General features: G+C 39.5%; 1 protein-coding gene across 1 annotated transcript in view; it reads left to right on the forward strand.

Moving 5' to 3' along the window:
• Nucleotides 1-16,725, forward strand: part of OEP80 (outer envelope protein of 80 kDa) — a 398,126-nt gene that overhangs the window by 205,754 nt on the left and 175,647 nt on the right. Inside the window, exons 9-10 of the mRNA XM_089439267.1 lie at nucleotides 15,571-15,724; nucleotides 15,831-16,010. Of these exons, the coding sequence (XP_089295393.1) occupies nucleotides 15,571-15,724; nucleotides 15,831-16,010 (334 nt within the window). The remainder of the gene's footprint in view (nucleotides 1-15,570; nucleotides 15,725-15,830; nucleotides 16,011-16,725) is intronic.

Raw genomic sequence — 16,725 nt, forward strand, 5'->3', positions numbered from 1 at the left:
TTCACAACCAGACCGCCTCACAAGAGGCCATACTAGCAGCAATATACTCTGCCTCAGCGGTGGTCAAAGCCATCGACTTCTGCTTCCTGCTCATCCAGGATATCGAGGCAAATCCCAAAGAGAAACGACACACGGAAGTGCTCTTTTGGTCCACCACACTGCCTGCCCAATCAACATCGGTATATCCATGTAGGCTCACATCTTCGATAGTGTATTTCAACCCATGAGTGATTGTGCCATGAAGATATCTCAACAGATTCTTGGCACCAATCCAATGTGAGTGGCGAGGCTCAACCATATGTTGACTCAACGTGTTGACTGCAAAACATATATCTGGACGAGAGTTCACCAAGAACATCAATGCTCCAATGAGTTGACAATACTCAACAACATTTCGTAAAACGGGTGCCAGCACTACCGCTTAACTTCTTGAAGTCAAGCTCCATCGGGGTAGTCATGGGCTTGCAGTCCACCATATCGAATCTCTCCAATATCTTCACTACATATTTTCCTTGAGATAGGAAAATCTCCCCTGGCTTCTGCCAAACTTCTAGTCCTAGGAAATAGTGCATCATCCTACATCCTTCATCTCAAATTCAAAAGCCAACTCCCTTTTACATTTGTGAATGAGAGGGTCTGCACCTATTAGAAAAAGGTCATCAATGTACAACACCAGTATGAGAGAATTTCCATCTTCAACCTTAAAGTAAAGGTTAGGGTTGGCTTCACTCCTGGTGAATCCCAACTTCATCAAGTAGCTATCGATCCTCTCATACCACGCTCAGGGTGCTTGCTTCAGCCCATAAAGGGCCTTCTTCAACCTGCACACATGAGATTCTCGTTCATGAATCTCAAATCGTTCGGGTTGCTCCACATAGACCTCTTCTTTGATCGAACCATGCAAGAACACGGTTTTGACATCCATTTGATGTAGGTTCCATCCTTGCGAAGCAGCAAGGGCTATGATCGAGCGGATGGTGATATATCGGGCAACAGGTGCAAACATCTCGTCATAGTCTATACCTTCCTTCTAAGAGAAGCCACGAGCGACAAAACAAGCCTTATACTTTTTCGTACTTCCATCAACTGCATGCATTATCCTGTAAATCCATTTCGAAGTGACAACTCCTTTGTCCTGGGGTCTAGGGACCACATCCCAGACATCGTTTTTCATGATGGACTCATATTCCTCAGTCATAGCATCCTTCCATACTTGATGCTTGACAGCTTCTGCGAATGACGAAGACTCATTTTGGATGATCGTGCTCATGATGGTCAAGTATCCCTGATACGTGGTCGGCTTCTTACTTTCTCGGAAGGTTCCCTTAGGTGCTATGTGCCCTTCAGTGTCATCTAGTGTCTCCCTAAGCCATGAAGGCCTCTTCCTAGAAGAGCAAGGTTCTTGCGGTGGGGGATTAATAGGATCCATAGGTTCTTCCACATCGGGCATCATCTCATCTTCCTTTTCCTTTGGTTCCCTAGTGTCAACTTCTTTAGAGCCCCTTTGAGTAGGAAGATTGTCAACTTTGCTAAGAGCTATATCTTCGTCAAAGGTGACATCATGGCTAATCTTGATTTCCCTTTGACCAGCCACATAGATTCTATAGCCCTTAATGTTTTTGCTATAGCCCACGAAGATTCCTTTCTTTCCAGATGCACCCAATTTATTCCTCTTCTCGTTTGGCACATGAAAATATACCGGACTAACAAAAATTTGAAAATGAGATATGTTAGGTTTCTTACTAGTGAACATCTCTTCGGCAGTCGTAGAACCCAATGCTTGATGAGAGCATCAGTTTTGCACATATACAACAGTATTCGCAGCTTCGGCCCATAGAAACTTCGGAAATCTTTGATCGTGAAGCATAGCATGGACGGCTTCCACAATCGTACGATTCTTCCTTTCCGCCACGCCATTCTGCTCAAGAGTATATGGTGTTGTAGTCTCCCTCTTAATGCCAACCTCTTTGCAAAAGTCATGGAACTCATTGGATTCATACTCAATCCCATTATCAGCCCTTAAGATCTTGATCTTATTTTCGGTTTGATTCTCGACCAGGGCTTTGAAGTGACGAAACCAAGTGAACGCTTCATCCTTCTTTTTCAAGAAGCATATCCAACTCTTGCGAGAATAATCATCTGTAAAAGTGAGGTAATATAAATATCCTCCCAAAGAGTTCACAGACATCATCTTAGATATGTCTGAGTGAACCAACTGCAATATATCAGAGGTCTTGCTTTGGCTTGAGGGGAATGGTCCCCTTTTGAGCTTTCCTTCGCCACATCTAGCACATACACCTTCTTGCTCTACTCGGAACTCGTGCATCCCTGTCACCATTTGTCTTGCAATGGGTACAACTTTATAATGAAGGTGAGTAAACCTCCGATGCCATAGTTTGCACTGAAGTGATGTGTCACAAGACATGACACGCAGCGGACTTCCTCTGACCTGATATAATGAATCGACTCAAAACCCAAGAGAGAAAGATTGCTTAAAATTCTTTTTCCATACACGTGTGAAAATTCTATCACTACAGCAACTAATTTACTTTTCCTACTTATTTCATCATAAGTTATTCATGAAATTACTTCAACAAACATTAAAATAAATACTGCTACATATTTCACATCGTAATACAGAGGAAAAAATATGCACACATTGACATAATTATTTTGGACTAATGTCCCCGGAAAAACCCAATGTGGGAAAATCGGTGCAACAAGGAAGGATTTTATTATACGGCAATTTTCTTGTACAACAGGGTGCCAAACTGGCATACCCACAGATAGACAAACTTCCAGCACTTTTCTAAACCGAACGTAGGGCCTACTGACCTCTGCTACAGCCTGAAATCCTCTGCGTCAGCCTTCTGAGGCTCTGTGCAACCTCTCTAGCCTTCTGTGTCACTCTTGTAGCCTCTGCGTGGATGACGCAGGCCCTTCTAGCTCTACACAGTCTCTGCTGCCTTTCCGTGGCTTCATCTGGCTTTGCGTCTATCTCTTTTGCGCTGATCTCTTGTCTCTCTATTCTGTACTTGCTACCTCCTGACTACTCTCCAGACCACTGGTTGAATTTCTCAGCAAACCCCGCTCCAGAAATTGAACTGACTGGTCTCCCTCAGTATGTTCTCCAAGTGCCCCTCAAGCCTCCTCTTATACATTTTCTGTTGACATCTCAATAGCCGGGATTAAGTCCCTAATCAACGGCTAAGATTAGATCTGGCTTGATCCTTGTCTTTTGGACCATTCTAACACAGATTCATATTTCTACACATTAATATTTTAGTTTCCCTAAGTTTAGAGTTAGGAACTCCATTAAAAATATTAATTATTTAATATCTCCTGATCTGTTTAGAATTTGCCCAAACCCTTTTTGGGTATTGGACATCTCATGTGCCCAACCTCTCCACCAAATTTCGTGGCTAGAGCATATCCGATGCTTCCCCAAATCAACAACACGTACCTTGCCATCAATGAAGGTTACCTTGTAGCCTTTGTCCTCCATTGCCGAAATGGACACCAGGTTCTTTTTGAGATCAGGTACATATAGGACTTCTTGCAAATGAATTGTATTACCCTGATTCAATTGAAGAGTGACATTCCCTACGCCTTTCATGGGGTATTTTGCATTGTCCCCAAGAACAATTTCCTGGTTGGTCTCCTTTTCTTTCAGATTGGAGAGAGCTTCTTTGTAACTAGTGAAGTGCCTTGAGGCACCACTATCAATAAGCCAATTTCCCAGCGGGTCCGGGGGAGCAGTAGTAGAGAGGGCTGCTGGTAGAAAATATTCATCTTGCTTATTGTTAACAACATTAGATTCATACCTAGAGTTTCTTGCCTTCATGAAGGGTTGTCCTCTTCCATGATTTCCGACATTTCTTTGACCTCTGCAATTGGACTTGCCATTCCTTTTACTGCCTTGAGAGTGATTTTGGTGATCGTCATGGTGTGAGTCCCTTTTATGAGGGCACTCCCTCGCATAGTGGCCCATTTTGTTGCAATTGTAACATTGACCTTTTCTTCCACCCTTAGGTCCAGCCTTTCCTTTGGATTTAGCCCCATAATTGTTTCTTCTTTTAGCATGAGAAGAAAAGGCAGAGGGATGGCCTTTAAGTGCGAGCATTTCTTGCTCTTCGATCCTTGTCTCTTCTTGAATACATCTAGCCATCAATTCCTCAGATCATGGGATGACATTATTGTTGAGAAGAGTAGTCCTAAATATATACCATTTAGGTGGCAGTGCTCCAAGAGTTGTGATAGTCATTTCCCTGTCAGGAACTACTTCCCCAATAGATAGGAGATCATTCTTGATCTCGGTGGTCCTTAAGAAATATGCTTGCATACTCTCATCTTTGCCCCTTCTTAATTTTCTTCAGCTTATTTCTAAGGAACATAACTTGATTTGCATCATTAACTTTAAATAAACTCACTAGTCTGTCGTAGATTTCCTTGGAGGTTGTCAGCTCGGAAACATAGGCCACCAGGTGCTTGTCGATAGAGTCCCGGATGATCTTCCTTGCTTTGACTTCTCCCTTGGACCACTTGCTTTTGGCAGCAACGGATGCATTTGATGGAGGCGCAACAACATTGCCTCTCACATGGTCCACCACTTCCTGGGACATCTTCCATCCGTGATAGTCAAACTTTTCACGGAGCTTGTCTTCGGCGGGGAAGAGTGTTGAGGACCCCATGAAGTTTTTAGGATAACCTTGCCAACCTTCTCTTCGGTGATTGTTCCTGCTCTTGCTTGGGCTTTGTCTTCACCTTAGTTCCGATACCATGTTAAATTATGGTATGTTCTATGCTTAGAGCAGTTTACTTCTTTTCTTCTTATTAGCCACAGATTAGAAATCATGTATATATTAAGTAAAGTGCAGATAGAACATTAAACGATCAACAGAAAATAAGCCAAGACAAGAGACACAAGATGTGGTGGCTAGCCAGGGACAAACCCCAATGCGGGGAAACCCTTTGGTCAAATCTTCTTTTATCTTCAATAGTTTAGCAGAGAGAAATAGTACGAAGGTAGAATTTTGTAATTTTATATCAGCGGCAGCAAACCTTAGACCAACAAAGTCAAACTTGGTCAAACGAGTTGAAATTGATCTCCAATATGCTTGGTCAATTTCCGGTCAACTAGCCCTCGAACAACCTGAAGAAACAACTCTTGAACAACCCCAAAAACACAGTCAAATTGTTGTTGACTCAAGTCAACCTGCTTCCCAAAACTAGGGTAGTCAACGCTTGTCAAACTTGTGGACGGATTGCTTCGATTTTTGTGCCAAAATTTGTGGCCTACCTAGGAGAGGCAGCCACACCAAAACCGCACCCTTGATGAGTCAACGCTTGGTCAAAGAGACCTTCAACAGCTTCTGCTTCCTCCTTTTCAGCATCCTCCTTGACCTAATGCATCCTCCTCCTTCCCACGTGTGAGCTGCTCCTTGTATAACCCAAAGCTAAGGAGAGAGAGAACACTGAGTGAGATGAGATGATGAGAAAATGAATCAACCTCTCTTGTATTTATATGATTCATTGGGCATGTGTGCCACACATTTAACTACTCGCTGACCTTGACAATTTGTCAAGTAAATACAAATAAATTCATATCTCCATAAATACTTGTCAGAGATCATATCTCCATAAATACTTGTCAGAGTCGGATGATCTTTAGATCAATCCTATGCCTCTCGACAAGAGGAATCTAGGAAAAATATCAGCTGCCATAAATGAGGTGACCCACATGGAGTTTGGCCCTAGTTGCCAATTTTAACAACTAGTCAGAAGAGAGCTCGCGACTAGAGAAGGAAAGCTTCCAAAGATTTACGACCAACCCAAAAAATTAATATCAATTTTTATTCAAATTTTATTAAAATTTTTATGATGATTCTCTTAAGATCAAGGCTCAAATTTTCCACAAAAAAATTCGGCTTGTTCAATACTGTCAGACCCTTGCTTCAGTAAAGGAAAAAAGTCCTCAACGTAGAAGAAATAGGCCCAAAAATGTATGCTACTTCCCTAGAAAATTGACAAGTAATTCAAGCCTTTTTAATCAATTTTTATGCCACAAATCTAAGAAGAAACCCTATTCAAAATTCGTTGATACACATGAAAAAGACAAGGGTTAACATAAGAAGGAAATAATTTTTTTTCAAAGGGCCTTAAAGGCTTGTGGCCTGTTACCGACCACCTATGGGTAGTATCCATAGGTGAAAATTTTTCTCCTAGATGGTCCTCAGCCGACAACCAACAACCCCTTGCGGACACCAAATAGCTTGATGTGCCACTATCTCCACCACCCGAGCCAGCCATGTGGTCCCTCACCCATTTGTTATGATCATACGTTTGAAGGTGGGCCTTTTGACCCTGAAGGTATGGCTCTTCATTGTGTAGTTGGGTACTTTTGTCTGCTTATCATGGACGCTTTTGGGCATGGATTAGTGGGGGGCTTCGATGGAAAGAGTGGGCTTGGTTTGTACTCTTGTCTCCTCTATCCAATTTGATGGTTAACCTTGTCTCTTAGTGTTGGAAAATGTAACTAGGTTCGGTCTTCATTATTGTACTTGAAGTCAAAATGTAATATATTTGTGAAAAGAAAAAGAAAATATTATTAAATTGAATTGACTTATTAAAGCATGGGTTTCATGCTTGGGTCAATTGTAGGTCAAGCCTCTATTGTAGGCTTTAGGTTATTGTCAAAGTCATTCGTTGTTTGGTCAAAGGCTCCTTCATCAAGTCATCCTGTTCAGCAAATTACCTACTCGAAGTATTCAAGTTAGCTTCAAATAAATTATCTACAAGTCGGCTTCAATTAACATAACTCAAGTTGGCCTAACCATAAAATGGAGACACAACTGTTCATAATGCTCTTGTCAGCTCATTTAAGATAAGAAAACTACTATATATACCAGGCTGAGGTTTCACATTACTAACCATAGAACAATTTGGATTTCAGAGTAGAAGTTTCGGTGAGATAACAAAATCAAGTAAATTCAGAGGTAATGTTTTGGTGCTACTACAAGACAGGAGTTCGAATAGATCACAAATATGATCACACCAAAGCAGATTTGTTATAAATCTCAGAGGAGAAGTCTCGATGCTATCTCAAGGACAAGGTCTCGGTGAAATCTCTGGAAGAAGGTTCCGGTGCATTTTCAGAAGAACATTTCGATGCCATCACAGTAAAGTTTTCAATGTCTCCACACAGATAAGATCTCGGTGTCATGATAATGGTGGGTTTCGGTGGAATCACAGTGAGGAGATCTCGGTGTCATGACTGTGATAAGGATGATGTCTCGGTGCAAATACAATGACAAGTACAGTGAAAGAAAGATGACTTGATGGAGGGAGTCTAGACTAGTTTGTAAGAGTCATGGTCGTCTTATCTTGAATCTAATGAAGGAAGAATTTTGTGACTGGGTTTTCCCCTCGAGGGGGGTTTTTCCCTGGCAGCGTGCCTATATCTTGTGTTCTCTTTTATTTGTTGCTTGGCATTAATCTTGATGATAAGAAAAGATAACTAAGAGATCAAATATTAATAATGAAAATATCACAAGTTTATGCCATTAAGAGGAAAATCGTTTTGACTGCCACCTATATGGATTTTCCAACACCTAGTCCCGTGGGATCTCCTTTATTGGCTACTAGTTTTAGGGTGGCACTACATAGGAAACCTTGATTTTGGTTGCATGGTCTTGCTTCCCGACACTGTATACATCACCCCCATGTTCGCTCATTATAACCCCATTCACCATATTTCCCATTCGGGTCCACATTTGTCCATTGGGTCCACAAGGAGTTAGCCTCCCCTTCCCCTTGTCCACACTTTGGGTCGGGCCTGGAATGATGTCTTAGAGTTTGACACAATTAAAAAGAAAAGAAAATGCATAATTTGGCCACTCTCAACAGGAAGTGTACAAAAAAATTTAAAAGATGGTCGGGACGTCCATTGGGTCCATAAGGAGTTAGCCTCCCCTTCCCCTTGTCCACACCTTGGGTTGGGCCTGGAATGTTGTCTCAGAGGTTGACATAACTAAAAAGAAAAGAAAAAGCATAATTTGGCCACTCTCAACAGGAAGTGTACCATAAAATTTAAAAGATGGTCGGGACATACACATTTAGCATGTGGGCAAAAGCTAAACATGAACCCTACCCCCATCATTATGGTCATCACCCTGGTTCCTAGGATCCCTCATATTGACCCCTTTCATCATTAAGGAACCCATGATTGTCCCAACCCCTAGTTGGCGATGAACTGCCCCACCTTAAGGGGGGTATCCACTGCTATATCTTACACATCATTCTCTTATCCCCTCGAGCCCTGAGCAGTCATAAAAGAAAAATTGATAAAAGGCAAAAGGCATATGAAGAAGGGTGGAAAAACAAAGGCCAAGTTAACTCATGTACCGCGAGTGTTCCCTCCTGCTTTCATACACCCAAGTATGGTTTTCCCTAATGACGACTACTCTTGTACTGTGACATGTGGTTTGGAGCCTTCCCTTGATGGGCCATTGCATTCCACCATTGTATCACTTGCCACCTGCCATCTAACAGATGTACCATAGACATGTGACACCCCTTGGAGGCTGAAACCAGCTAATAGGGTCCTTGTTTAACCTTCTTCTTGAACTTGGAGACACCTGTATATTCGAAAGCCCACTATGGAAAGGCTTGCCACAATGAAGTGTCTACCTGGTTCCATAATTGTAAGCTCATTTAGTCAATTGTACTAATGATTGGTTGTACTGGAAGGTGAGGGGACACATTGGATTTTATACAAGATTGCAAGTGGGTCTTCATCTGGGGTTTGGTCTCCCTATATGGGGTCCAAGCCCTCTAGAGGGTTATATTGGCATTTGTAGGGTGAGCGTTGAGAGCGGGTCTCTGCCATAACAGAGAGCATATTTCAATTCCATGGGATTCTTCAGGGCTTGCGCGTGTTCCACCTATTGGACGATGATGTTGCACTTGGACCAACTTGCGCAATTGGCTCCACTTTTGCACCACACACTTGGCAGCTGATCTAGGATGTGTCTCACCACAGGAGACAATGGGAGGTCTTGCATCATTCCTCCAACCCTTACAGATGGGATACAAGCTTGTTCGATTCATTTGGAGACCCATGAGGATGTTGTTATGCCCCAACAATCACTTGGGGGTACCACAGGTCATTTGCTTGGATATCAAGGGGCCTCTTCCTTGATCACTATGTTTGGAGCTTATTCTTCCACTTTGGCACACATTGGACCCCATTAGGTCTCTTTAATGGCATTTTCGAGCTATTGTACTTATCATTTTGCCCTCTTGAGAGGCTTATCTTTGTATTATGAAGCTATCTTGGTGGGCTTATCACCTAGTCATGTTGTTTTTGCACATTATTTTATTAGTTGGGGCATTATTAGGCCTAATTAGGCAAATCGAACCCCTTAGGGAGGATATATATTGATGTGATGATCATTTCATTTGATCATCACTTGGATTTGGATCATTTGTTTCTTCTGAGAATTTCGCTACAGCCTTTTGATGGGCGTATTGGTTTCTTAATGCATTTTGATATTTTCAAGAGCTTAATTCTTGTCTTAGAGCTTCGATTTTCTTGCACTTTGATGATCGGAATAATTTCACTATACTTGTGGGTACTATTTTTCATGTTTATCTTGTAATTCGTCTCATTTATTGATTTATGAAATATTGCTAGTGGACTTGCCTTAATGCTAATGTGAAGTTGCTAGTATTTTTTTGTGAGGGATCTTTCGTATGATTATTGTGAAGTATGGTGAATTATTGTCCCAGGGGTACATGATTGTTCATGATTTGCCTTGATAAGTCATCAATTTGTAGCATAAAGAAGTACAAATTTCCTTAAGTAGCCTAGTTGCTGCTAAAGGTGATCAGAACTTGCTGGGGAATTCCTTGTTTGGGAATAAGCATCTCTAAACATTGGTTTCATTAGACTCCATTCTCCCAATAGTCTAGGCATTGGTCTAGTCTTAGGTGATCATCGAAAGAAAATTCTTTTTCACCTCGTCTCCTTTTCTAAGGCCTAGCCCTAGTTGGCCTCGTCGGGCATCACATAATTTTTTTTCTAGCCATCCAAAATATCTGAAAATTGGTCAAGAACTGCACTAGGATCTTCTTAAGAGGTCCTCCAAATTTGAGACCAATCGAACGATGGAATCTCAAGATATTGCAAGCCCTAGCTCAAAGACTGTTTTTCTCCCTAAGTTCCTTGGGTTAGTGCCTACATTGAGGTCATTACATTCAAATCTCAAAAAAAATCTAATTTCTTTGATCCTCTTCTCTACTCGAACTCGGTCAAGTCCATTAGTTTGTTGTTCAACCCCAAAACCTTGAAGGCTTGACCTTGTTTGGGCCCTCTAGGGATTTTTTGTGGTCCCACATCGTTACAACTCCAATTTCACAAGGATTGCTTAGAAACCTTATCCTTTTAGGATTATTTGGTTTAGGGCACCTCATGTCAAGAAATTCCTTTCAACCCTCGATCAAGGTATTCTCTTAGGCCTTCTTAGAGTGCCATGCACCTTGTTTCTAAAGCAAGTAAGCTTGTCATTGGAGCCTCTCTTGTGAATAGGCCTTTGGAATCACATTGCATCCTATCATTGATCTATCTGTCCTAGTGACTCTTCTCATATAGGGACGACTCCCATCGACGAAAACCCATAAAAAGTAAGGAGCTTTAGTTGAGGTGACAGTGGGTTATTGCTCCATTGCTACCACTTGACCTAGTAGTTGCTCTATAGGACCCCGTCCTAGTTTGAGTGATAACACGACCTACAAGAAAGACGCTAAAAATTTATGATCCACAAAATGATACCGAAACCCTTCTTGATGACAAGAATAACCCTTCAAGGCTAGCGAGTAGCCAAAAACTGAGATCTGAAGCAAAGATATAGCCAAAACCCTGAGTGAAGCCCTTAAAAATTTTGCATTTTTTTTATAGAGGCAAAGTCCCTAGAGAAACTCGGTCTTGAGGCAAAAGAAGCCGTCTAATCCCTTGCGACCTTCCAGAAAAGGCTATACGACCCTAGAAATAATCTGTTGACCTCCAGAGCCCTAACTGTTTAGGCTAATAACCTGATCCTAGCTTCTAGAAATGATATTCTTCAAAATCTTGATGGGATCAAGCCTGCAAACAATATATACAAATAAATCCAAGCCCAAATCGATGCCTTCCTTCAGATCTGCAATAGAAACTCAAGAAAAATGAAACAAGTATATACAAATAGATGGAAATACATACAAGTTTAGATGGAAATATATACACAAGGTTTATTCACAAATTTAATAATACAAGCTCTTTAAGTAATAGATCTATTCATCAAAGCTCTAAAATAATTTTGAAACGATTTTAAATTTAGATTTAGAGCAAATGGTGAGGAAAACCCCTTCTCTTACTTGGATGATAAGTCTTCAAGTGACCCACTATGGATTCTTCAGCTTCTATGCTTGAATAGTTGGTTAATTCAACAGAGAATGTGCTTAGGTATCCAAGATCTGATCAACAAAAGATATTTCTACACACTTAAAAGATAATTGTTAGATCCACAAAGATTTGGATAGTGTTGTGATAAAGGAGTCTAAGGGTTTTACTGAAAACTAATAGATCTGCTCCACTTAGTGTGTTTCTCCAAATCTAAATAATGATGCAAGGTAACTATACACCGATCAATCTTCAAGAGGTAATGGAAATAACAATATGAAGCGTTAGTAGAACATTAAACACAAGATATCAAAGATATTATACCATATCACTGAAGAATCACACTATAATTTTGCCCCAAAGACTTCTTTTATATTGCTCAGAGAAATATTACAATGATAGCAGAGCTTCCCTGACCAAGATTTCAAGATTACATGATTATGATAAAATGAGGAGCTTCGAGCCTCCTTATATAGAAAAATGAGATCATGAGAGCCTCCAAGTGGAAAAACGGATAGTTGGACTTGATCCATGGGTTGATCCTTCTCAAAAATTTTCGAACCCTTGATTGATGTACTGGATGGACCAATCTTTGACCTCTGGGTGGGTTTAGACCATTGGAAAATCTTCAAAAATAATTTTCTTGGAATTCCCTCATTCAAAATAACCACTTAGACCAAAAAATTCGATTTCCCTTGAGAAAATATTTTCCTTCTGGCCCTACGAATTTTTTTTGGGTTTTTTCTGCCTTGGAAATGAGACTTTCATCATCTTTCAATTTGGCTCCTTTTTTTGGAAAGTGCACATTCCCTTTTTAATAAATTTTCCACTTGGAGAAAAAAAATCTAGGTTGCACGAAACGGGGAAACGGGTACGAGTTTCCGAAACGGGAAGCGATACAAAACGTGACCTCCCCAAATTTTGGAAACGGGGAAACGCGAATATATATATATATATATATATATATATATATATATATATATATATATATATATCTATATGCAATCATAAAGCATAAATGATACATTATAATTTATTACACTTAAACATTAAGATTTAATTTACATCACATTTACTCATGAATGATCACATAATGAAAATAAAAATATCGGAATATCCAAAAGCAACCTTTATTATATATTCAAATTTCAAAATCAGCCTTTATTTATATTAATATATGAGGCTGCAAGTACAATAAAGACTATAAGGCTGCAAGAGAGAGATCCAAATTAGGATTTTCTGCATCCACATCCCATTCTTTAGAAGGACCACTGTTGTATTGGGAGGCTCCTCCTACATAGTTGAACGACCTTGGTGCTCTTGATTAAATACAAGTTTCATACCCTAGTACCCTACATGATCTTGATTATTGAGAGTTTCCCTGCATAGAGGGCTTGGTTCTCTTGATTAAATACAAGTTCCATACCCTAGTACATGATAAAATCCAATGGAAACATTGCAAACCCCCCAATTCTGAAATCTTGAAAAACAGATAAGTCTGCTGGATTTTGAGTGAGATCTAAAATTCTACTTTCTCCATATGAAATCCAATGAGGGTGAAACCACTCTCAAACATCCTGAGTCATTTCATGGTAATGTTAAAAATTTAAGTAAAAGGATGAAAATGAAAAATAAAGGAGAATATCACTCTTAACATTACCATAAACTGCATATGCCTCAAACTTCCTGATGAACTGCATATCAACACTATGGCAAAAATTCACTTTTATAACTTTAGTGACGCATCTAGAAACAACTAGAAGTCACTAATGTATCCTAAAAATAATTAAAAAAACAAATTAAAAAAAAACACAAGTTAATGAGGAAACGTGGGTTGTACGGCCATGAAACGCGTTTCCGGCCGTATTGGCCACGTTTATGTTTCGGGAAACGTGGCAGTACGGCTGGAAATGCATTTCACGGCTGCACCAAACGCGTTTCCGCGTTTCGTACCAGTTTCCGTACGGAAACGGACCTCTGTACCACGTTTCCTGCAACATAGAAAAACATATTTTTTCTCATTTTTATTTTTTTGACTAATTTCTGGCTAATTATTTTGCCATTGTTTGCCAGAAAATAATAATAATGACTCTAGAGGGGGTTAGACATATTTTTCCACCTTCAAAGTGTGTCTAGATAGAAAGTTTAGGAGTTGAGGTGTAAAATTAAATACTCATATCCCCTAGAATTCCTATAGACAAAACTTTTAAAGTTTTACATCTTTACATTGGATATTGCATAGAAAATCCCATACGAAAGTGGAATTTTAACAATGAAAACATGACCTCTAGAGTCTAGACTCAACCAAATTTTGCGACATTTTATAGATAATCTAGTAAGACAAATTACATAGACTCGATACACTAGGACTCACCTAAGACCTTACCATCGAGGCACACTCTAGCTTTGGGGCATACCTTGGGAGAAAAGCTCTACCAATTATAAATGTTTAAAATCGCAGATAATTGGCGGAGGAAAAAAGAACTCCCTAGAGTGAAACTCTTTGGTAAAAAATCATAGGCTTATCTAGATGTTTTACATGGCTTTATAAACATGTAGAATCATTTTTACATCAATGCCCACAGGGCAGCAGAATTTGGATTACAATACAAAGACCATGCGCTGTAATATGATGATGCAATCTGAAAAATTTGATGCCATTGCAGAGGTAAAAAAACTAGTGGGGAATTATTCCAGACCAGGTGTTTGCAGTATTAATCAATCAAAGACATAGATGTGGCCAATTTGCTGTGGAGCACAGAAGCTGTTCAATGAAGCTTTAATACATGACAGAAGATTACCATCAGTTCGGCTCAAAGATTTTTACCATGAAACTATTCAGAAGTGCTCAGTTTGTTTGGAAACTGAGTGGGATGCAAGCCAGACCGTGACATGCAGATAGACAGTAAACAGTTTAAGAAAACATTATGAAAACACTACACCAATAGGAGTGCCTGAACAATGAATGCTAACAGAAATAAATTCATTGTATCTTGAGTCCTGTACATATCACTGGTTGAATTGTAAAAAGACCTCAAAGCCTATATGTTATGAACATGTGTTTGAAGTTTATATTCTAAAATAGCTTTAAATTTGTATAACCATATTCTTGGGATCATTTAGAGGGTTGTTGGTATTTATGTAAAGTTGTGCTACGAGGGATTCTCTCTCTTGATCTCTTGTTGTAATATATCTGTACATCATGATAAATGCTCCTCTCTTTTTCCTTTATCAATATAATCTTTTCTCTCCAAGTATCACTGGTCCAAGAATCCTAAGTTTCCTTCAAATTATGCAAGCATATTTAATTGTTGCCAGTTATAGAGCTATCTGTTGTTGCAACACCTAGGGACCATGGATTATTGTGAACTGTAGTGACATTATGACCTCAATCCTAAATTACCTTTGGTAGATTATCAAAAGGATACCATTCCACTTAACTGTTGACATTTGAACAGGTAGGGTGGTTGCAGAGTGTTTTGTGCAGTCTTCGTTGTCCTTTTGATACAGCTCATTACTTCTTTTGCATATGATGACCTAGGCTTCTCATCTCCTCAAGGTTGTTCTAGTTCAGCGTCTTCTTCTGAGGTCATGGTGCTACATACAGGGCTGTGGACTCTGGAGAAATTTTGATGCCTTCTATAATGATAATCAACTTGCACTGTGTCAGGGTTACAACAGGGATATTCCTTGATGCCTATCACGCTTTGAAGATTTGATTGTTAGATATTGGAGATGCCATCTCTTCTATTATTCTGCCAGCTAAACAGCCTGACTGTAGCATGTTTACGTTGTTGGTTTATTGCTTTGTTCAAGGTTGATTACAAAGTACTGAGCTTATCTTCCTTCGAGCATCTTTGATTGTGTTTACTGGGTTTTCATATTAGTGCAATTTTAGCTTTTTTTTTGCATCTGGAAACTTTTGGTATTGGAAAATTGTTCAGTAGAAGAATTCACTGATTTGACTCTGATGCAGCTTGTCATATTTAGCTTCAGAGTGTTGTTTCTTTCATCATTAGAGCCCAATGCCTATGCTTATGAGAGAGAGGACACAGACTATAATGTTAATCTCTTTTGCTTCCCTCCAAAGTTATTACTGTATTAAGTTATTAACCTCTTGATGTGCATTCCAGCTTTGCATATTCACATAGAAATGTATTTGGACGCAATCAAAAGCTAAACATTTCACTGGAGCGAGGCCAACTTGATTCATCTTTCAAAATAAACTACACCGATCCATGGATAGAGGGTGATGATAAACGGACATCTAGGTCAATCACAGTTCAGGTGATGAAGTTCTTCCTAACAGTCAATGTCATTGTTGCCATTATCCCATTGTAGCTTAATGCAACAACCCAGGTAAATAATGTGTTGAGTGTTTATAATGAAACAGAATTCCCGCTCCTCTGGATCACTTGTTCATGGGATGAGTCCAGGTTCAAATAATAGTCCTGATTCAAGAACTCCGGTTTCTTCGGATGGGATTGTGACAATAGGCAGACAGATAGCAAGTGTGGATTATAGTCGTCCACTTAGACCAAAGTGGAGTGGAACTGGAGGTATAAGTTTCCAGGTATGATTGTTTACTAATTATAAATTGCACATAGGCATGAACTGAACTGAAGAAACTAAATCTGCATCAAGTTCCTTGAAGATAATTTTTTAGGGCAAATGCAAATTGCTTTATATGAAGTGTGTGCTTATATAATCTGAGTAGTTCCAAATCTAGAAGTGAACAGTTTTTGCTGTTCAAACAAATTTGAGCACGAGTTACATTGGTGAATGAATTTGGGAACAGCACAGTTATAAGTGTAGCTACAATGTGTGATTTTCTTGTGTTTGTTTGTTTGAGTATTTATATATCGAAGAAATCCATGTACTGGGATGCGAATGTACACTTCTAGGCCATATTGTTTAGATAGGAAAGCAAAATTCTAAATCTTGATAACCAATCAAAGTCTAGAATTTGTTGAAAATATAAATAGTTTTGGTCTTCATAATTGCTGTACTCATTTCAATATATATCCTATGTAACAAACCAATGAAGAAAAGAAAATGATATTATTTTAAAGTGTGGATTTCTTGCTCATTATTGATGGTCTTCTAGGTAAAAGCATGTTTGTTAGGTGTTAGGATTTATTGTCATGAGTCAAAGAAGTCAGCATCATGTTTATAAAACCCTTTTGGGCAAAAATGTAATTGGAAAAAGAATTTATTTTGACTCTAGAAAGCCCTGGAAACTCCAATAGTACAAGTCAGCCCTGGCAGTTACAAGTTAGCCTAAAGTA

This window comes from Pinus tabuliformis, chromosome 9 (assembly GCF_031772625.1).
Source record: "Pinus tabuliformis cultivar Carrire ecotype Pingquan chromosome 9, CPIR1, whole genome shotgun sequence".
In the NCBI taxonomy this organism is placed as follows: Eukaryota; Viridiplantae; Streptophyta; class Pinopsida; order Pinales; family Pinaceae; genus Pinus; species Pinus tabuliformis.